The sequence below is a fragment of the Triturus cristatus genome, chromosome 10 (assembly GCF_964204655.1).
Source record: "Triturus cristatus chromosome 10, aTriCri1.1, whole genome shotgun sequence".
Taxonomy (NCBI): Eukaryota; Metazoa; Chordata; class Amphibia; order Caudata; family Salamandridae; genus Triturus; species Triturus cristatus.
This window is the reverse complement of record NC_140593.1, coordinates 1,195,861,527-1,195,884,517: the sequence shown is the minus strand read 5'-3', so window position 1 is coordinate 1,195,884,517 and position 22,991 is coordinate 1,195,861,527. Positions and strand designations below refer to the sequence as shown.

At 44.5% G+C, this 22,991-nt stretch overlaps 1 protein-coding gene across 4 annotated transcripts in view; it reads right to left on the bottom strand.

Moving 5' to 3' along the window:
• The window catches only part of WDR13 (WD repeat domain 13), a 50,761-nt gene extending 28,526 nt beyond the window's left edge, over positions 1-22,235 (bottom strand). The window contains exons 1-6 of one of the 4 annotated variants that reach the window (XM_085629623.1): positions 22,091-22,235; positions 18,600-18,704; positions 17,249-17,486; positions 6,858-6,967; positions 6,070-6,200; positions 4,757-5,064 (exon numbers count right to left, since the gene is read on the bottom strand). In XM_085629623.1, coding sequence (XP_085485749.1) covers positions 4,757-5,064; positions 6,070-6,200; positions 6,858-6,967; positions 17,249-17,486; positions 18,600-18,640 — 828 coding nt within the window. In that variant the 5' untranslated portion in view covers positions 18,641-18,704; positions 22,091-22,235. Of the gene's footprint in view, positions 1-4,756; positions 5,065-6,069; positions 6,201-6,857; positions 6,968-17,239; positions 17,487-18,599; positions 18,705-22,090 lie in introns of all 4 variants that reach the window. The other 3 variants (XM_085629622.1, XM_085629621.1, XM_085629624.1) reach the window with 3 other exon arrangements.
• Positions 22,236-22,991: the final 756 nt, after the last annotated feature.

Below are 22,991 nucleotides of genomic sequence, written 5' to 3'. Positions count from 1 at the left end.
CATTTGACCGCAATATCAGCCTATCTGCACACCAGGCAGCACCTCTCTCTATTCAGAGTGCCTGCCATCAAAGCATTCTTGGAAGGGCTCAAACGAGTCATTCCACCTAGTCACCCACCGGCTCCAATGTGGAACCTCAACTTGGTCCTCACACGCCTGATGGGTCCACCCTTTGAACCTCTACACTCATGCGAGATTCAATTCCTTACCTGGAAAGTGGCCTTCCTGGTAGCGATTACTTCCCTAAGAAGAGTTAGTGAACTCCAGGCACTAACCGTTCAAGAGCCATTTATTCAGGTTCACGCCAACAGGGTCGTACTACGTACCAACCCCAAATTCATGCCCAAGGTAATATCGCAGTTCCACATGAATCAGACTATTGAACTGCCCGTTTTCTTCCAAAACCCACAAACTGTTGCAGAAAGGGCACTACATACACTAGATGTACGGAGGGCCCTCATGTACTACATCGACAGGACTAAACCATTCAGGAAGACAAAACAACTGTTCGTTGCCTTTGCCCCACACCACAAAGGTAACGCCATCTCCAAAGCAGGGATAGCCAGATGGATAGTTAAGTGTATTCAAATCTGTTATCAAAAGGCAAAACGCACATTAACTATTCCACCACGAGCCCACTCAACACGTAAGTTGGGGGCTTCCATGGCCTTCCTAGGAAATATTCCCCTGCATGATATATGCAGAGCAGCCACATGGTCCACTACACACACATTTACAAAACACTATTGTGTAGATGTGCAGTCAAAACAGCAGGCAGCTGTAGGACAGGCTGTTCTCAAGACACTTTTTCAGACCGCTGCAGCTGGCACGGGTAGCCGCCGCTAATAGAGGGCACTGCTATGTATTCTATGCACAGATATGAATTCAGCAGCCCACATGCCTCGAACTGAATATGCTACTTACCAGTATGCATCTGTTCTTGGCATGTAGGGCTGCTGACATTCATATCGCCCTCCCTCCTCCCCGACGCCTGTCGCAGCTGCAGCTCTCAGAATTACTGCAAGCATGGTCATCACTTTCTGTATCTACTCCATCACTGCCACAATGGCGAAAAACAATCTGAGGATGGAGAGGATGCCCATGCGCACTGTAGTCCAGGGGAGGAGTCACCTATCCAAGGATACTTCGAAGACTCTTCCAGGACAACAACGTGCAAACATCCGGACCCAACACTAGGCGGCGATCTATGCACAGATATGAATGTCAGCAGCCCTACATGCCAAGAACAGATGCATACTGGTAAGTAGCATATTCAGTTTTTGCCCAGTACCAGGGAACTTGTTCACAGGCAAGTAAATCATTGGGTAATGTTGTCAACATAACAGCAATAGAAGAAGAGAGAGATCTGATTGTACTCCTACAGCAGGATTCAAACGTATTTATTTTGGATAGTACAATCTCTTCCATAGCAAAATAAAAGCTAGCCAATGTAAATGCGAGATTTAACAGCTGAGTGACGCAGGGATGAAGAAATGTGGGGGCAGGGTATAGTGTTGATTTTCGAGTGGAACTCCACTTGTTAAATGAATCATGGCAGTAATTCATCGCCTTATTCAACCTGGAGGATGTATAAACTGAGATGACAAGATACCTGTTCAGTGTTTAATTTAGGCCAGTGCCTTCTGAGCACTGCGAAAGAGATTTGGGAGTGTCTTTAGGAATCACTGGAATACAGAAATGGAAAAAGGATGGCCATGTGATCAGTCCAGGAATGGATAAGTGTCTACCTAAGAACCCTTTTAGTAACTCCATTTTACTTGTAGCGGTTCCCTGAAAAACCTTTTTTTAATCATCTTTTCTTTTAATCCACTGTTAATATTTTCTCTTTGACATTCTTTCCTATTCACTTTGTTTTATCTGTGTGTTTTGAGTTCCAACCCTTAGTCAAGTGATTACTTAATATATTTGCTTTTGAAAAAACAGAAGAAAAATCAATAATGCGTTGTAATTGTTAGCTTTTTAAGAAACATTGTAACTAAATCATACATATTACAGGCATTTCAACATACACATTCTTTCAAGAGTAGGCACTGGAATTTACAAAAAAAAACCCTGTTTGTTATAATGTCTTGTATTGTTTTTGATCTGTTGAGCCTTTTTCCCATTGAAACAGTTTAGCAACATGGCTTTATGATTTGATGGAGAGGTTTATATTTATGAATTTTTTGCATTCTGTCGCTTAACAGCTTTTAATACTCTGAGATATTCGGTTTGCTTTTCACATATTGTTCCATAACTCTCAGTTCATACAATCATTCACCCTTTGTTATACTTCATATTTTTCTTAAATGATAACTTGCCTTCGTTTACTCTTGTCTTACATATTCATCAAATCTATTTTAATTGTTTCATAGGGTTCTGGATATTTGTGGAGGAAGTTCAGAATAATTTTTATTGGTATGATCTGCACACTAATGGTTCTTACATTTAGAAGTTACAACCATCCTATTCCACTCATTACCAAAGGATAATCAACTCCTAATTCCCACTTCTAAATATACGAACCAATAGTGTGCTACAATAAAAGTGGTTTTAAACTTGACGCCCTATAATTTAGCACAATGAGAAAACAATTAAAGCAAACAATACATAACGCATACATCCATTCAGAATTTTAACCTGCAGAAGACGTGACACGTACAAAAAAGACCCATAACCTTAACTACAGCAGAATTGAGAGCACCCAAAATAAAACAGTACTTCCAAAGCTAATTTTTTAAGGTGTAAAATATGCAACAAAAAAAAGTCCAGTGCAGTGACCAGAGTGCAACAGATTGACACGGCTCTCCTACATTGTAGGTCTCTGGGCCAACCTGCCATCTTAATCACGTCACTGCCCGCGCACACAGCAGTCCGCCATTGGATGATTGCCATGCCGATGCTGACGGACAGCACCACATTCCTTTCTATTGAAGCGGTGCCTTCCTAACCCCATTTCTTGCACCTTTTACTTTTAACATGAATGGTTTGAAATTAGTTTTTTTTTTTGTAAACTCTACTTGGGAGTGAATTGTAAATGAAAGAGAAAACATTGTTTATATATATATATATATATATATATATATATATATATATATATATATATATATATCCAAACCAAGCAAAATTGCATTCAGTACGCTCTCAGGAAGGAATCAGGCAGCACGCACAACTTTATTAGTGTCTGTTACACCGTGCACTTCTACACGTGAACAAGGCTGTCGCCGAAACGCGTTGTGTAAATTAAAATTTGGATGAATTCCACTGCGTGCTGCCTGATTCCTTCCTGAGAGCGTACTGAATGCAATTTCGCTTGGTTTGGAGATTTAGTACCGTCACGCTCTGCCGGAGTGTATGCCACCTCCTTTTGGGTCCCAGTATCCCGGAAGGAGTTCTTTGTGAGGTATTTTATTATATATATACACTGCACAGCCGGAAACAATCCATGTTTAAGAATATTAACTAAATCCCATTATGTAGGAATAGGATACTTTCCGAAATTCAGCAGTTAAAGTAGGCAGCGCTACTTACCGCCAACGACAGAGCACTGTATACACTCTGTTGCGACATACCGACTGAATGATAGCGAAACAGACTACGCAGGAGATTGCTTTTGTAGGCTATCTGATGATTTTGAGGGCATATATGAATTGCGACAATATTGCCAATGTACTCTCAAAATACAACTGATGAAACGTAGAGAACCAATTTCACCTGTGTGCGTCCCTGCCTGTGCGCCGTGTCCAAAGGCGCCAACTGAACAATGCAACAAGTATGCTGGGAGGGAAAAACCCTCCAAGCTGGCGAGAGCACTTATCTGTAAACAGGAATGTTTCCTGTGTCAATTAAACAAGTTCATTCAATCAATACACTTGGTGCATTGCTGAAGCTTCTTTTTCAATTGTATTCAATCAATTGATGTCATTCTACCAATGGTTCCTTGGTAGCCAAATAGTATTTTGTTGCAATCAAAAATTAAACATCCCAATGCATTTCGGGTCGAGCGTGGCCCTTCATCAGGAGTCTCCTTAACATATTCTGTAAATGAAACAGGAGACTTTTCAAAACAGTCCAAGAATTCACACTGGCTAATGATAAACGGATACCCTTTTGCCATCACCCTTGCTTTCTTTGCTGTGCACGCATTTGCACTCTTTTTAACCTGTGTCACGTCTTCATAAGAATGCTTGATCCACATATCAGGAGGTTGTTGTAATTTATTATTAGGCAGTGTGAATTCTTGGACTGTTTTGAAAAGTCTCCCTTTTCATTTACAGAATGTGTTAAGGAGACCCCTGATGATCGAATTGGAAACAAAGTTCAATTAGGCAGGTGGGGTGACACACAAGGCTGGGTCTCTAACTTAAAGCCAGCAGCCTCTGTGAAGGGTGTCGAAAAGAGGTACACTTTCATGCACCAGGTAAATCAGCTCAAAACCACAATTCTGAGCCATCCTTCAAAAAGTCACAGTCCTAGAACGGCGAACGAGAAGACATAGACGACCGGAAATTTGTTCACATCATTTACTGAAGCTGAGGCGTGTACACGTACGTACACACACACACACACACACACACACACACACACACACACACGCACAAACAAAATCAATTCAGACCAGACCACAGCCATTTTCGATCTTAAACCCAGGACACGTCTATGATTCTGGAGATTCACAGAAATCAGCCACTTGAAAATGAGGAGAAACTAGGCACACCCCCATGCTCTCTCTCGCTAAAGGGCACTTCCCACTCACCACTGTCAGGTTGTTGTTCATGGGTTGAAAGGTGCAGCACAGCAGCTCAGAGCCATCGGGATCGGGGATCTCCCGGATGCACTTGCCATCCTCAGTGGCCCAGATCCTCATGGTGGCGTCAAGCGAGGTGGAGACGATCACATCATTGGACAGCGACCAGGCAAAGTCTGTAACACCCCGAGCGTGTCCACGAAGCACCCGCACCACAGCCGGTGGTGTGGGCACCAGCTGGCAGACTGAGATGGTGCCATCCAGCGAGCAGCAGGCCAGTAGGTGCTTGTCATCGTTGGCAAACTGCACCTTAGGAACTGGGGAGGAAACAGCAGAGGTTTGAAACTCTCTGAAAAGTACAAGCCTTAGCCAAAGCACTCAAATCCAAGATGGAGCCGAACTTAAGAGCACCTCTAGGACCAGTAAGGAGTGCATTGAGACGTGGGTTAGGGTCTGGGTTATTTTAACTGCACAATATGGTTCTGGATAAAGTAGAATGCCAAAGCCAAGCCCTTGTCTTTCTAGCTGTGTAATGGTGGTTACTCTCTGGCTCTCTACAACCCCCTCTCCACCTGGACAAACGGTCTCCACCCATGCACATCCACCCAATGTTGGAGGTAGGTAGGGCACTAAAGATCCCATGCTCCTTTGACTTACATACAAGGACATTTGACAAGGAGAGATTAGTGTCATCTGAGGGTTTTTATTTTAATTTTATTTACAAAACTCACTGGAAACTGCACTGAGACAACAAATTAATTCTACACGACTCCCCTCTCCTGCAAGGATCCTGGCGTACGCAATTCAACTTAAGTCATAAGCCACATGAAAACGGGTGTCATGCCAGGTTTAAAAATCATTGATTTTGTTGACTGAAAAAAGGTCATTTATATTCAACACTTGAGAACTAGAATGAGGTGTCTATGAAAACACGGCCACTTCCTAGGGGTAGAAGTACTGTGGTCCATGCACAGTCACTGCAGAAAGATGTCAGACTCCTATTAGTGGCCAATGGTGCCACTATATTACCTGTGACAGCATCAGCAGAAGTACACATGACTTGCCCAATTCGATGAATAAGATTTAAGGATGGGAAAGTTGGGCGAGCTGGCATGTGTTAGATTGGACACCACAGACTTCAAAGAACAGCATATAGAGCGGTGCCAATTGCACACACTTTGAATGTAGGGAATTCCAGTTGCGGCATGCTACTGGAAGTCATTTCTCACTTAAACCACACTCACTTCATCATGGCCTTTTCTGCTCCCCAGACTTTGCAGACAGCCACAGCAATGAGGTCATCCGTGTGCCCAAACACCTACCCGCCTCGTCCACATGCTGATCAAAGATGTGGTGCATCCCGGCAAAGGCGTAGTTCTCACTGAGTGTCGTGTCACCAGCCATGGCCCGGCTGGCTTCTGCCACAGAGGTGGGCACCACACTGCCCGATGGCCTGCCACATGGGTGAGAAAGAAAGGAGAAAACCCGAAGGGGGGAATAAACAATATGGAACTTTATTCATACATTGAGTTAACAGCCAGGCAAACAGGAGGGGAAGATAGTGAAAACAACCTGGAGGGACACCGTAATTGATTCAGACAAGAGGAACCAGCAGGGGAGGATACAGCCATGGATCCTGATAGTTCAAATTCATTTAGGCAAAATAGCCCACCAGAGTGGAAGCAAGTATTTCACAAAAAACAAGCAAAACAGACACAATATGCAAACAATGCATACACAATCCAGACACAGCTACTACACAAGCAAGCAAGCCAAAGAAAACACACAAAATCCAGACGCAGTTGTATCATACAAAGAGATGTGCTTAAAAAGCATGCTAACCCCAGTTTTCTCACCAGGTGGAGTACCTAGGAGAGGTGCCCTTTTGTTTTCAAGTCATTCCTGATCACAGGATCTCAGAATCTACACACAGAAACCCCAGATGGAAAATGAGCCAAAGTCCAGGAGCTGATTGTGTAAGTGAATTGGACACTGTATAAATACATCAGACAGACAAAATCATTGTCTGGGATATGTGAACCACTTCTGGACCTTACACATGATTCTCTTCACCTAGAACAGAACTCTGGTCAAGGGAGAACCAACTCACTTCTCATCGTAGACAGCTCGGTTCATCTGGGCCTGCAGCTGGTATGAACCCCGGCTGACAGAGCGACGATGCCCCCGGGCACCCTGAGCTCGAGGATCCTCCTCAAAGTCCTAAGGTGAAAAAAAAAAGAAAGGTGTCAGATTCTGCAGAAGGAAGACATGAGGGAGCCAGCTCTTCCTAATCTTTTCTGGAGATGCGTTTTTGTTCTCTGCACTGAACAGAAAGCTCATCGTTAATCATCTCTGATGTGATGGAGGACCCGGTCCTCCGAACCCTTGGTCTGCCCGCTCAATTCTGAGACAGGCAGATGGTCAGTTTTCCGACAGCTGTGCTCTCACTGGCTCTCCCTGGCTCTCCTTTTGGAAAACCTATTCTGATGACCCCACAGAATAAGGACATCAGACCACCTGCCCCTTTAGAGCCAATGGTCTGATGTCTTTTTTTTTCTGCCCATCACCGCCGAGAAAAAGGAAAAACCTGGCGGTGACTGAGCGAGAGAAAAAGCATAATGATCCCCACACTCTGGGAGACCAATCTCAGGGTGTGAAGGTCATTAGTGTTTTGTTTTTCGGAAACAAGCTACCGCTTTAGGAACTTCAGTAAACGACCACCTAACACACAGCAGCGGACCACCAAACTTGTAGAGCCATGATGGGCAACCAGGAGATCCAAGAAATCAAGCCTTAGTGTGCACAGAAATTAAACATATTTAAATAACGGAAAAACCACTGACAAACATTTCTTTCATGCCCTGCCTAGGGTTTGATGCAGAGAGCGCCTTCCTAAATCAGCGCCAGGACACCCTCGGGTATTAGTGCGCTTTATAAGCTCCTAAATAAATAAATCATTCAGCTCCTTGCATTTACCATTAAGAGACTAGTGTCTCCACGGACATCAGACGCGCCCCTTCCCTGAACACCTTCAAGAAGGCTCTGAAGACCCGGCTCTTCGGCTGATACGGAACTGCTGACCCCCCCTGCACCCCAGCGCCTTGAGACCCTCAGGGAGTGAATAGTGCGCTTATAATTCCCCCGATTGATTAATTGTTACTTTACACTCTACAAACTCCAATTAACTTGTTGTACTGGTGAAATGTTCACATTAAAATTGTAAATCTCCAACCTGCACATCATTGGACCAGTGTCTCACCCAAGGGTGACTAACAGGCGTCCTCCACTGCTTTGTGCCATGTATCTTCAACATGGGCCAATATACATTAAAAACCTAACTTTGGAGCGCACAGAGATCTGCAAAATCACCTAGAACAGGTGGGGAAAACGAAGGGTGAGTGATGAAACTGTTGTGGTAACGTCACAGACTGCCAAGATGGTTTGGAACAGCAGTGGTAAAGCCAGCCTATCTGTTTGCTTCAGTCAGCAACTGTATCGGCGCCACGGAAAGCTGTGAGCTGAGCACCAATTCAGTCTGACACACTGTTGTTTCGGGAATGTCCCATGCAAGGTATACGGCGGGCTTCTTTCCCTGGCCTGAACTACATGACTACCTTGTATCCTGACTTAATTTGGCCCTGACATCATGTCAGTCTAAGTGAGTGTGCAGATGCCTAGGTCTGTCACTTACTATGTGACGTCCTGGACCTGTCCTGTGACCCACAGGGGTGCACAAGCATGCCCTTACTAGCGACTACTGTCCTTACCCTGGGTATACCACATAAAGCCATGATGGCAGCATGCTGTGTATTTAGTGAGATTTGCAGTGTGACCAAACCTTTCTATTTGTCACAATTGGCGCGAGGCCTACAGGTCAAATTACATAACGTTCTGCTACTATGTGTATGCCCAGAACCTCAGTCTGATTCTGTGTGTATGTTGAATACATATGTAGTGCATGTAACATGTTTGGTAATAAGCTGTGTGTGAGTGAGCCTGAGCACTGAAGGCCGGAACAGCGTTTACAACGCTGTCTCCACAAAGCGTTAACTTTAGAACGTGGTCGTTACAAAGACTGCGTTGTTACCACGTGTTCCATTACATCGCAAGTTGTATCAACGACTTGCTGTGGGGGCGTGCCACACCAGGGAATGTGTTGGATTTTAAGTCCAACACTGTTGTATCCTGGTTTCAATGTGTTCATGCTCTGCCAGTGAGTTCCTCCTAGAATGATGTAATATGGAATGTTGGGGGTCAGAGATTATAGTTGGAGAAGGGCTGAGCAGCATGCTGGCTGCTCCTGGTGGGGCTAGTCCTGGACTGCACATCTGGACATGTAACTTGTACAATAAATACTCCTGAAATACTACCATCTGTCTGGACCAAGTTACTACAATTTAATGGCGATGAGTTGACTCAAGAACCTGCGTCTGCTACCTCTCAAGTTCAACGGGGAGTAGCTGGTAACCTACTGTCAAAGAAGCAACCTCCGCACCTACAGCTGCATATCATCAACTAACTGGCACACCTCAGCCCCACCAGTGACCTCCACATCGGTCGCCCTCTACGTAACAGTGCAAGCTCCTGTCTCAACTGCAGCTCAAGTCTTTGCATGCTGTCTCTACAGCATCTCAACAATAAAGGAACTAGGTGATGGAGTTTAACCGCAGCTACAGTCACTGCATGCTGTCCCTCCAGCCTCTCAAAAAGCTAGTTCTGCATTTTCTTTTTCGACGACCAAGAAAGGATTTGGCTAATAAACGTGGTTTTATTGTCAGATCTTGACTTTTCCTGCTCTACAAAGTTACAGGAGAGAAGTCTGCTATGGATTCATATGTGTGCTGCTAGCTAAACGGTCACTGTTAACAGCAAACTGTGCTGCTGCATAAAGAAGCAGCTGAGTTAGTAAAGACAGTTCATGATCGTCAGGATGCTTTCGGTTGTTTGCATATGCAGTTCAAACTGTGAAAGAAATGTATTTTACACTGCTAGGCTACGCCTATTGGATTTTGTGTTTAATTAAAAAACAATTTGAGGAGTGCTAAACCTTGTTTTTACCAGTAATGCAGGCCTCTGTTCAGTTGAAAGTAGTGCAGGGACTCTGCTCCTGCCAGGCTTGTGTGAGAGTTTCCCAAGGTACTTTACTGTAGTGGTCTGTGGAACGGTCACTGTTCTAGTGCATTTCCCATTTTGGGAGAAAGAGCTCAGTAGGTTTCCATTTAATTCAGTGACTGTGGTTTGCACAAGGGATTTTGTCGATTGTCAGGCCTAGTTTCAGCACTAGGGGGAACATGCATCAAGCTAATTACCGGTCGCAAACGACCGATTCGCAGATTCGACCCCTTTGCGACTGGTAATTAGCCTTTTGGGATGCATCAAGCCCAAAGCCATTCGTAAAGTAGGTAATCGCAAAATTTGCGATTACTATTTTGCGAATGCAGTTAAAGAATCACAATTTGTGATTCCCTAAATGCAATGCAAGAAGCATTCTCAGAATGCGACTTTGCATTAAGGAATCGCAAATTACCATCAACTTCAAGTTGATTGTAATTTGCAATTCCTAAGAAAAATGCACATAATTGTATTTTTCTAAGTGCCATGTGGCGCACACACATGCCCTGGGGGCATGTGTGTGCGCCACATGTGCACAAATGCCGATTATGGGGGTGCATCAGGGTGGCCTTTTGGCCCTCTTGCACCCTTGTAATTGCATGCGCAATATGCGATTACCTATTTGGTAATCACAAATTGCGAATGTTTTCCCATTCATTCCTATGGGCCTCCAGGCCCATAGGAATGAATAAGAAGGCATTCCCTATTAGCGAATCGCAATTTGCAATTCGAGAATTGGGAATGTGTAGGAATCGCTATTTAATTAGCGATTCCTACATGCATAAGGAATTGTGATTCCTAGATAGCGATTCTTTAAAAATCGCTATTAAGGAATCGCAATTGCTTATGTTCATACATGTGCCCCTAAAAGTTTCAAGCATCATTTTGACATACAAATTTGGCATTCTGGGGGATAGATCGTGAACACGTTTCATGCTGGTATACAGACTAAGAGCAAGTCTAAGCACCGGTTTTTGCTCAAATTCTGCTGTCTGCAACACATAGGGGCCGATTCCGATCTGGGTCGGAAGGGCACCGAACGCGATCCGGCCGGAAAAACTAGGAGCCGTACGCGTGTTTTCCGGCCGACTCGTACAGCTGTACGAGCGAGCCAGTATGATGCGAGCTACATGAAATTCACCGACTGACTCGTTTCCGGGTCCGAACCGCTCTGTACGTCTCGGTCGTAAGCTAACCGTGGCGTGCAATGGATGCGATTCACGACCGAGCCAGTACAATGCACGCGTCGGACAGCCTGTGCGAGCCGGAGTCGGACTTCGGGCGTCCGCGTTGGACCCCCTCCCCCTACCCCCCCCCGACACCCACAGCCGTACGACTCGCACACAGGGGGAGACCTATGGGTCTCCCCAACACAGGCATGTACGGTGCGGATGGCACCGACGCGTACCCACTGTAGGGGGCGCACTTGTTCGAGAAGTGCCCATTCAGTCAATGGGAGCGCATGTACGCGTCGTGCAACTGGCTCCCATTGACTTCTATGGGAGTCCGACCGAACCGAGTCCGACAGCATACGTGCGCATCGTACTCGCTCGGTCGGACTGTAGGGGTCCGGCTCGGTCGGAAAACACTCCGGATCCGACTCGGTCAGAGTGCTTTCCGACCCAGATCGGAATCGGCCCCATAGTAGAGAACAGAATAGTACCTGCCTCTTCTAGTTTCTGGGCTGCATTGTCTGTGTCTCAAACAGTTTCTCATTATCTGAGTTGAGGTACGCTCTGGACGCAGCGCAGCAACAGAAAAAAATGGTCCATTACCCTTTCTGGTCCTGTGCATGGCTGCAGAAGGTGTTTATTATATGGTCCTTGTCCTTCTGTATGAGAAGAAGTGGCTCCCATAGATCATCACAATGTTAAACAAAAAAATAGGAGTACTTGACAGAGCACCTAATGTGTGGCCTTTGATTCTGGGGGCATTCTTATGCACAGTAGTATTTCTTGTCACAATCTGATATCTGGGCTTCCAGAAAGCAATGCTCTGCCCGCTCTCTGCGAAGGAGGATGGCATCATGGTGGTGTCTCCTTCACTGGCTAGAGATCCTGGTCATAGTTCAGCTGTGAACCTGCTGGCGTCTGCACAACAATAAGAAGGGAACAGTGAGCTGAAGACATGAGGTCTGCCATGCTACCAAAAGGGAAGTAGAAGCAGGCTCAGAGAGGCCAAAGGGTCTAGGGACCTCGTGGGGATGGTCAAAAGGTCAAATTAAGTGGCTTGCCAAGGCCCAAGTGTGACATAGTGGGAGTATGCGTCACAGAAAATTGTTTAAATGTACAGGCTGCGCTATTACAGCTTTGACACTGGACAGCTCTAAAACCGTAAAAGTGAAGCAAGCAAATGTGTTTTCCAGTTTCTACTGAACAGCAAATATTCCCTTCCATAGTGTTATACTGGTTGAATTGATTTTAACTGAAAACTGTAAACCCCACAGCTTGAAATGAATTTTCGCTGCCACTGGCACCGAGTGAAGCTTTTTCCACCCTCTATTAATGTGTGTGGTCAAACTTTCTAAGGTTGAGCAAGTCTTGCCTGCATTCTTTTGAGGTGTACTGTTAGAAGGCTAATGTTAATAGAGATTAGGTCATACAGAGTGGAAAAGGTGATTGCTACAGTTATTGATGTTGTGAAAAGAGTCCAGAAATGGAATAATGCTTCTGGCCAAGTGAATAATTCCAGGAACAACATCATGGCATCCAGGCAGGAACGTTTTCATGCATGGTTAAGGCAGAAACCCCCATGTAAAGCAGGCCTGATGCAAGCCACTTAAACTGTATAGACATATCTTTGGTAACTGCCCTTTAATTTAGCTTGTAAAAAGTGTATTCATGATTTTCATCCTCTCCCATGGTACAGAGATTCATTTGGTCCAACACAAACCTGATTCTAATCACCAATACAAAAATGTAAAATAAGATCACAGTACTCCAGTGTGCTCCATGCGCGCTGATGAAATAGGCAGACTCTTGAGGGCACACAACTCAGAAACTGCAATCCTCCAAAAGAGACTTGGAAATTATCAAGAAACATCAATGAGCAACTACTGTGGTTTCAAGTTCAAAGGTTTCTCTTCTGGATCTTTTTCAAAGACTAAGGTGCTACGCGCATAGTCCAGTGGAATCAGGGGCTCCCCTTTTGCCGCACGTACCTACATCGGGACTTTGGCCTCTCTAGATCACAGTGCATGCTGCAGCCTTTCAAGACGTTGTCAAAGATTTGAGCTGATTACCTTAAATATAAATGCCCCTTTTTTACCAAGTTGGTCAAGCTAATATTTTGTTTTCAAAATTGCAGAGACCTCGTTCTGCACTCATGCGAAGTTGCAACATACATCACCTGGAAAGTTGCTTCAACTACAGCTGTTACGGCCCAAGGATTGCTACAAATGCATGCTGTTTTTCCTAAAAATGTTGTTTTAAGAAACTATGTCGATTTTTCCATAGATTGTTCCTGAAATTCACTATTTTTCATCTGGTTTTCTTTTCTGTACAAATTGCAATATCAAATGAACTGTCCGTTAATAAAAGGGCTTACCATCTAACCTTAAAAAGAGACTTGTTGTCACACACAGTTCTCCAGTCACTGGTTAAGTTGCTTCCAAATGAGGTTCACCCAGGTGCCATGGGACTTGTTGCTAGAAAGTCTGTCATCCCTAGCAAGGATGTCTCAGGAGACATTCTACTAGAGGCAAAACTGCCAGTGAAGCACTGCTGATAATATCAAACGTGCAGAAATTTGCAAATCATTTTCCTGGCGTTCAAATAATAATTTCTGCAAACATTACTGTTTGGCATTGTTTCTAGAGAAGATGGTAAAGCCGGTCGATCAATCCTTGATAATACTTCTCTCTTATTCCTCAATAACCCACCATCAAAAGACTCTTGTTGGTTTGATTCTCTTCCACGTCTCGGCTTTTCAGATTTGTAAAGATCCTTACGCTTGCCCCTGCCTCAGGTAACCACAGTAATGCAACATACTAAATGGAGGTCGCCAGGATCCAGGGGTTGAACTGGCACAATACATGGGGGAATGATGTGCCATGCTCTTTAATTTTACAAAAACAGTTCCCATACTTTTTAATTAAAAAACAATCATCCCTGAACAGTTCATGAGAAACTTGAGGTGCATATGGCTGAAAGGGAAGGGAAGGGCTCTCATGTGCTGTGAAGTCCAGGGAGGAACAGAGATCTAAAAGAGAAAGAAGCCCTCTTACCGACGGGCCTGCTGCCTGAAAAAATGAAAATGCATGCAATTGCTTTAAGAGCAAATGTAATGGCTGCTTGAGGCCCAGTGAAGGCTTTAACTGCTTAAGTTACTTAAATCTTCAGGGTGACAGATTAATTATTTTTAAGAGGTAATGAGGGATGTTACCAGCAGAGTTCTGGAATGCTTTCTTTCAATGGACATATATGAAAAATGTTTGCACTAGGTACTGTTTGACTGCGTATTAATAAAATATTTATTTTGAAAGCACTTGTTTTATGCTAAACATTAAGGGTAGGCTTTCCTCCACTATAGGGACAAAACCCAGGAGGAAATTCAGCTTGTGGATTCTGCCTGTATTTAGATTTACCTGCAGAACCTGGAGGACTTGTACTTTCCTCCAAACTCTTCATGACGGCCTAAATCTATGTTTGCACATTTTGCGGAAGTCTACTTGAGACTGTTTGTAATACCGTTTTAAAATAACGATTTCCAAATTCTCAGTGTCAAAGGCTGTGGCCTCGCAGCACTATAAATATGTAAGTCACTATTCCCATCAAGCAAACCTCGGTTTACTTGGCACTTTCTTGCTGGATACAAGGACATCTGCAGTGATCGCATCAAGAAATTAAGGTCTCAAAGTGAAAGAGTGTTTTCCTACTGATTAGTTCCACCTGCAATTATTTTGCATTTAGGGCGTGCGTGCTATTTTAATATGCACTTACCTGAAGGCGGAACAAACTAGTTACAGAATATTGTGTTTTTTTTTAGCCATGCCTTTCACCACGGCCCCACACTTATTGACCCTTCCCAATTACAGTCAATATCACAGTTCCCATACTAATTTGTATACACTTCAATCACTGGCAGGGTCCCATTGGAGACTTAACATTTCTTTAAAAACATATTTTAAGAAATGAACGATGGACCATCCAAGCAAGAGGGGTGGAAGCAATGCTGTTCTACCAATGAACCACATATGTGGGTATTTTCTGGAGCTTCAGATCCAACTCTTCCTGTCAACTCTTATTAAATGCAGTTCGTAGCATCCTGTTTCTGAAGCATGGCTCTAGTTGAGCCATGCTTTTATAAACTTTCACACCATCATCTGGACTATTTATTATGGCCCCGCAAAGATAGAACAATTACTCATGTGTGATATGCGATCAAGAAGGTAAATCCAAAGAAAACTTGCGACAGAATAACATTTACCACCAGCGAATGTTTATTATACCCAAGTCTTCCTCACAGTTCACCCTTCAGACTTTCTTCTTACACATCTTTTGAAAGGCCAAAAAACAAGCCACTAAAATGATAAAACTCAATGTAATAATGCACTTTCAATCGCAGACAACCTTCATAATAGAGAGAATGTCTGCCCTGGACGTGTATTTGCTTACAACTAGTACTCTACAGCAGAGGTTCTGAACATTTTGAGTTCTTTGGACCCCTAGTGAATCGTTACTGGAATCCGTCCACGTGTCATTATTGGAAGTCACAGACCGCCGGCCTAAGCAATTTCTAGGATATTAACCTCTAAACACACAAAAATAAGTATACATCAAAAAAATGTTCAGATATTTAAATGTTCTGTATATGATTCACAAGCAAATATAGAAAAAGTTTTCACATTTCCAGTTTTGCTGCTTTATTTGTATACACTGTATTATGTTTAATTAATTTGTATATGATATAATTTTGTACAACAGTTGTGGACTGCCCGAGTAGGCCTCGTGGACCCTCAGGGGTACTTGGCCCACAGGTTAAGAACCACTGCCCTAAAGCAAGCTACTCTTTTTTCCCCAGGCTCTTACCTTCTTGGTGCATATGCCAATTGACATATATGCCCCTGTCTCCCAAAACTCACAAAAAAGTTACTTTTCCCACGCCACAATTTTTCTCCATTTATTTAGGACCTGGATTATTGATAGACGTATTTATTTCACATCTGGTTTGATTAACAACTGACCTGTTCTACAAGCTGTACCAAATGCCTAATCATCTAATATAGTTAGGGAAGAGGTGTGGCGCCAGGGCGACTGACTCCGGAATCCGGGGATCCCAGTTCGATCCCCGGCACCGGCGGCAGATTAGCCCAGCACCATGTGACTCTGGGCAATAGCTTGCTTAATCTTCCCGATGGCCCCCAGCGCCTAGAGACCCTTACGGGTGATTGTTCGCGCTTTACAAATGTGGATTATTATTATTATTATGAACGCTTAAAGCCAGTAATTGCATGCGCACTTTGGAATAAATGCACACATTTTTCCACCACAGAGCACTGTTGTTGTTTCCCCTGCCCACTGACCATTTTGGTAACAACTCGATAAGAGTTGAAATATTTCCCTGAAACTTAGCTTACCTGAACAGAAAGAGGAAACAGTATTACAGGAGATACCGTTTCGTCATTGTTCCTACTGCATAAACATAATTTCCTCTCGATCTGATAACCTCCTCCCCAACTTAACTGAAGAGCTGAGGCCCTGCCACATGCGCTGTGTTGGCTGCTTGGGTGAACCTCACATCTACTAGCAGGGAGGCAGAGCTGCTAGTGAGAGGCCCTCCTGCTGCTGCCCGAGATGTGGATGTTGGAGCACTAGAGGGTTTAAGGCGAAAAATACCCATCAAGCCCAGTTATGCATTTTGACCTAGAATATACAACTAGCAACTAAAATCAAAAGAGCACCATGCTGCCTGGAAGGGACAAAGGCTTCAGGTGGTGGTCTCCCATAGACAAGGGATATGTGGAGAGACAACCGATGTAATCAGCGCCTATAAGAGAAAATCACTCTACTGTACCCTTGCATTTAGAGGGAGGCACGACTACAACACAGTATTTGGACGAGACCGGTACTGTAGGAGACAACCACAGCTGCCTGCGAGCGAACGCCAATCAGCAGTCTTTGAATGTAGAGGAGTAAAAGCAGTGCCTCGCTCGCTTATAAAGGACAATGTATCCCTTCCAGTCCTTGTGTTAGGAAGACATCACACAGAGATGAGATAATGAAGCACACATCAGGCCTGTGGGGAGGATGGATCTGAATATACCACTACCAAGCATAATACCACTACCAAAAGAGAGAAGAGAACGAAACACTTGCGACAAGACCACAACCTTGTAAGACCCACCACCAAGGTACCTATGTTATAAAGGAATGGGCCCACCTCGATTACCTCCATGCGATCCAGAGTGGTGCGGCTGCTGCGGATGCTGTTGCTGTAGGCCCTGAAGCTGCTCTGTTCGGACAGGGGCCCGTATCGCTGTGCTAGGAGCTGGGCCCGCAGCTTCAGGTACTGCCTACGTACCAGTGGGTCATGGCCAGCCTTGGCATTCTCCCGTAGGAGCTGGCTGCGTCGCCGGATGTACTGCGTGCGAAACTGGGGGTAGTTTGGAGTGCGGTAGGCGTTGTATCTACAGGGATAGAAGGAAAAAAGGACAGCGTAAATCACTGGAATCTCTTGAGGAGTATGCGAAGGAGAACTTGAAGACAAAGTATCGGCTGTACGACTAAACTCTTGTTTCGGAAACTCCACTTGTCAAGGGCATTGTCCTACATACATTACAGATCTGCCTCTAGAGGATTCTGTGTACCTAGTGATGGTAAAAGGAACCTGACTCTCAGCATTAGACACAAAAGCCTTCCATGCATCCTCCGTATAGGTACAGCCTACACAGCAGTAGGGCAAGCATTCCTCACACAGAGCAAACAAGGGCACCAGAGGCAACAGAAGAAAAAGCTTCATGCACAGAGAACAGAAACAGCACAGGCAGTAAAACACACATGGAACAGGTAAAGTCTCTGTAGCAGCAGCCTCTCACCGACACAGAAAATGTATACCAAGCCCAGCACTAACAAGCCTCAATCACAAGTAAACTGGAAAAGCACTGAAGCAGCAGCATAGTAAATTTATTTCAAAAACACAAAGAACAGAACAAGAAAGCAGCAGTGAAAGACACGCACATACATACAGGCACATGCACCAAAGAGTAAAGTCTGAGCAGCAAGCTCCCCTCAAAGAACCTCGCTAACAAGGCAAGGACGAGCCCTCTATAAAGGGATCCAGAGGGCAGAGGCGACAATTATTTTTATAAAACACCCAAAGCCACCTTAAGAGTATCTAGAGGCATGCAATTCTAGTGAGAAATTGTGGCACATGGAAAGGTCAAGAGGGAACTCAACATAAGATGTGTGTTGTTTGCTGAGCTTTAGACACTCTCAAACACGGGGCCTGAGATGGAGGCTTGGGGCTAGAGATTGGACACTAAGCAGAAACATCTAGCGCCTAGAATGGGGTGATCAATCAAGGTGCAGCATTGAGAAGCAGCAGGTGTAGATTATTTAATTGATTATCTGCCAGCTGAAACATTCCTATAGGTAGGACATGATTTTAAAATTAAATAATATCTAGATGAGGCTGAAACAGTGTGTTTATCCCAATATACTTCAAGAAGGAAATTAAACCAGGACTCTTTGCAAACCCTTCCCCAGCCGGATGTCCACTCTATGTCTATCCTTTCTCTTACCTTGCATCCACAGCCAGCACCTGCTGCCACACTGCGGCCATCCCCAGGCTCCACAGCCACCTTCACCTCCTTCGCCTTCTCAGAGCTTCAGCATACATGTGGCGCCTAGTATACGCGCAACACAACGGACATGTTGGTAAGGCACAATAGCTAAGACAGCCTCAAGTACACTAATTGTAATGGCTTAACAACCTGTGTCAAGAAAACAGAAACAGAGCAGCACCATGTGTGGTGTGTTGTACATCACAGCATCACCAGCAGAGTGACTCTTTAATGTAGTGCTTACAGGTACCCAGTCAATCCTAACGCGAACAATGGGTATGCCTTTACCCAGGGCAGCACCTAGTAGTGCCCTCAATCTGAAGCACCTACATGCCTCCAGTCAACGAAGCACATAGACGTTTGTGGCCAGTCTTGAGTTACAAATGTGCTTCTAACCTGAGCAGTGCATTGAAGTGTGCCACCAACCACAGTGGCACCTAGAGGCATTTGACCAATTACAGAACACCTACATATCCAGAACAGCATCTACAAGTGGAGGGGCAGTGGATTCCACCTCTGGACATGCATGGCGAATCCATCTGCATCGAGAGATGCAGCCAGTCTGAACTGCAGTGCTTAGATGTTACTTTTATTAGTTCAGCAGGTGTCAGACTTGTCTGTGGTTTGGAAGTAGTCATATATATTATCTCAGTAGTTCAACATCTGTGAGATTGTTTTCCAATACTCTGATAAATATTAGAGGTGATTTCCAGTAAATTGGCAGCAGTGAGGTGATTGTATTCTCTCATCTTGCGCTGAATATCAAATTCACTGCTGTACGTCACCCCAATTGCACCTGATGACTCAATTGAACATCCCTCTCCCAATCTACCCTCTATGCATGCTTCCTCGTAAGCCCTCTCCCCACTGAAACCTTTTACAGTCACTTAGACAAATGCTCTCTTCCCTTTTCCCTTTATTCCCCAAAACCTTGTGCAAGCTTCTCACCTGCACACCTGTTCACTCACCTTCCTTGCTGTAACCTTATACAATCCTTTACTCAACTGGCACTCCTACCCAATCCCTTTCCATACCCACACCATGTAAAATCGCATACCCAAATGCACTCTTGTCAATCCCTTTCCTCCCTGAAACTTTCTAAAATCTCTTACCCACCAGCATTCCTGTCCAATCACCGCCTCAACCAGGCCCCTGGACAGGCTGTCATTCAGGGTTTCATGGGGAAGAGAGTCCAGGAGTTTGCCATTTTCTTGGCTTAATGTGGAGTACATATATGGTTACGCCATTTAAAAATTCAAGTGTATTTCTTTATAAAGGGGCATTGCAACGGATGTCAGTTCAGTATACTAAATTATACTATTGTAATGAGAGACAGTTGTTAGAAGTGATTCTCGTCATGAACTAAGAAATAGACATTCCCCTCCGTCACAACCCTGTCAATGATGCTACTAGTACCAAGAGGGAAGTCAGTTGTCTCATGCCCCCATATGTGACTTAGTGTTACCATAGATTGAGTAACATTATAGATTGAGCATACATTATAATTTCAACCGATGGCTCAACGACCACCTCAGCAACCACTAGCTCCTTGACACCACACAGTCCAGATTAAAGCCTAACCACAGTCTAGAAACAGCACTCCTCACCGTCACAGACAACATCCGCATGAGCCTTGACAGAAGAGACATGGCAGCCCCAAATTTCCTGGACCTCTCTGCAGCATTTGACACAGTCTCACAACCTGTGCTCATCAGGCGCCTAGACAAGATTGGCTACCAAGGAGCCCGCTCCCCGGCGGCTCTGCACCTTCTTAACTGACAGAACAAAAGCTGTCAGCCTGGCACCTTACTGCTCGGAAGCCCGCTAACTCATCTGCAGAGTGCCTTAATGCTCATCGCGCAGGCCTACCCTCGTCAATGATCTCGCTGGCCAACGTCATACGTGCACACATCAACATCCTCGCCTACACTGATAACACACAACTCATACTCTCTCGCTCTACAATATCTGACACTGACCACACACTCCTATTGTTCAAATTCCTGCCCGTCTACCGTCATCCTCAAAACCTATCCTCTCCAACCATACATCCAAGTGCACAACACAGAAAAGTACAGCATGACATACCATACCATATCTCATCAACTACAATATCCAATTGCAATAAAGAGGGCAACATATCATTCCTAATCAACAATATAATGATAATATAGCACTTCAATATTTCACTTTATTTATATGAAAATCCCTGGGCTTTGCATGTTGCTGTCCCTTAAACAGTTACAAGCACAGGGTTTAACTCAATTCCAATAAGACAAAGAAAGAGAAAACAGACAATATTCTCCTCTCTGTTACCAGGTCGCAGCTTAACGCACCAACATCCAACCTACAGTGATACCCACCACAGCTCACAACTCTTCCATGACATCACTGAGATGCTTCTAATGACCACACGGGCAACCGCACTGTCCCATGTCATTTCTTTAAATAATTAATAACATTCTATCATTCATAATTGTGTCAATTTCTGTAACCAGATTAGAAACTTGCTTGCAAACTAACCTATAGTGGTTAGCTCAAATAACATGGTCTGTTTTAGCTTCCCGGAGTTAATCTAGCCAACATAACGATTTAATGAAATAACATATTAGATCGCTATAAACTGATTGTCCATATCGATAATCGGAGAGATAGACCTGCAGTAGACTCTGAGGGCTCCACCTCTTTAACGTGTGCAAAATGAACCTGAATATCTCTGTTGACTTCAAATCGCCCTGACAAGTTTAATAATAATAAAAATGGCTAGTAACTGAGTACAGTTAACCAAAAGTGATCCTGATAGAAGGTAATATAAGTGAACATCTTGGTGGAATGGAGAATATAATGCAAGAACGACAACATTCTAGTCTCATGTCTGTGGGTCTTGCTAGTCCATTCCATTTTATATTCCTGGATCCTGGAAACACACAGGCAAGTTCCCATCTGGAGTGTACACCCTCATTTTGCACATATTTTGGTACATACATGTGTCTAGGCTAGTATTTATTTAATGCGATCCCAGCAGAGTAGCAGCTTTTCTTCTGCGAGCCTCTAAAATATAATACTTTGCAGTACGTGACAATAGAAAATGCAGGCCTGCCCCACATTTTCACGAGACATGTACTGTGAAAAAAATTGGCATTCATAGCAATATGTAACATGTATGTCCGGGGATGTAATAAAGTGCTATTCTTCTATCTCGCCTCCCGACTTCCGCTTCGTTAAATGTTGCATTTGTCCAACTCAGTTTTCTCTCTGGGTCCTAAAATACCCATTATCTCACTGCAGTCAATTAACAAATAAAATAGCCGCTTTTATCTGCAAAACCCCTCTGTAATATTTCCAAATGATTAGCAAGTATGGAATTTACAGGTTCTGCAGAGGGATTTCTACCCCCCAAAAAGGCGTTTAAGTGCTTTACGTAAGGGAACCACCTATACACTACTCACACGGACCGTCCGTGAAGTCCGCCTCATATTCGCCGTCCGTAGGGGGTCTTTAACGGGTGTCATTTGTCCGTGATTCTAGCACTTCCGGGTCGCATCGTAACCAAGCCCACGGATGACACATTCTGGGAGTCTCCTGCGAGGAGGCGGTACTGCTGTCGGATTAGGTAACCTAAGAACAGGGCACCCAGCCAATCCAAGCGCGCCATTCAGAATTCGGAAGTGCTGATTGGCTCAGTTTCCCTTACTTGTCTTTCTTGGATCCGCGTCATGCAGTCGCTGGGTCCCGCCCATCTTGGATTGGGCGGGGCCTGGTTGTGACAGCCTAGTTGTTATGGATGGGGAAGGCTAGGCTGCTGCCTCTTGCTGTCCTGAATAGGAGGCAAGAAGAGGAAGGGAGAGAGGGAGCACTGTGGATGGAAGCAACTGTGGTGATGAGAATGAGCCATGGTTGGAGTAGACCCTGCCACGGTCTGTTCACGACTGACTGCTGGGCAGGACCTTGGTGGCCCTGGGCCATAGCCACCAGTGGTGCAGCAGGTGCAGTGGCAGCAGAGCACCGAGGAGCCCATGGAACCCTTATATTTGCTATATTTTACTGCTTTGTAGCAGTCACAGGGGCCGTTTTCCTTGTTTGCACCAGGGTTCATGGCATCATTGGTACACTACTGTGTTGGCCTTTGTTTCTGGGGCGCATGCTGGCTGTGACAGTTGAGGGGTTCAAGGTAATCAAGACAGGGCATGCGTTACTCAAACTTGTTTGTGTTTGAGGCTGGCGTCCAAGCGCTTAACTTACTTTTGTACGTGCTTAACTTTATGTTGTGGCGTATCTCACACCTCTTTACCAACTTCATAACAAAAACACAAATGTTTAAGAGGTTCTAGTACTCAAAATCACTATCTT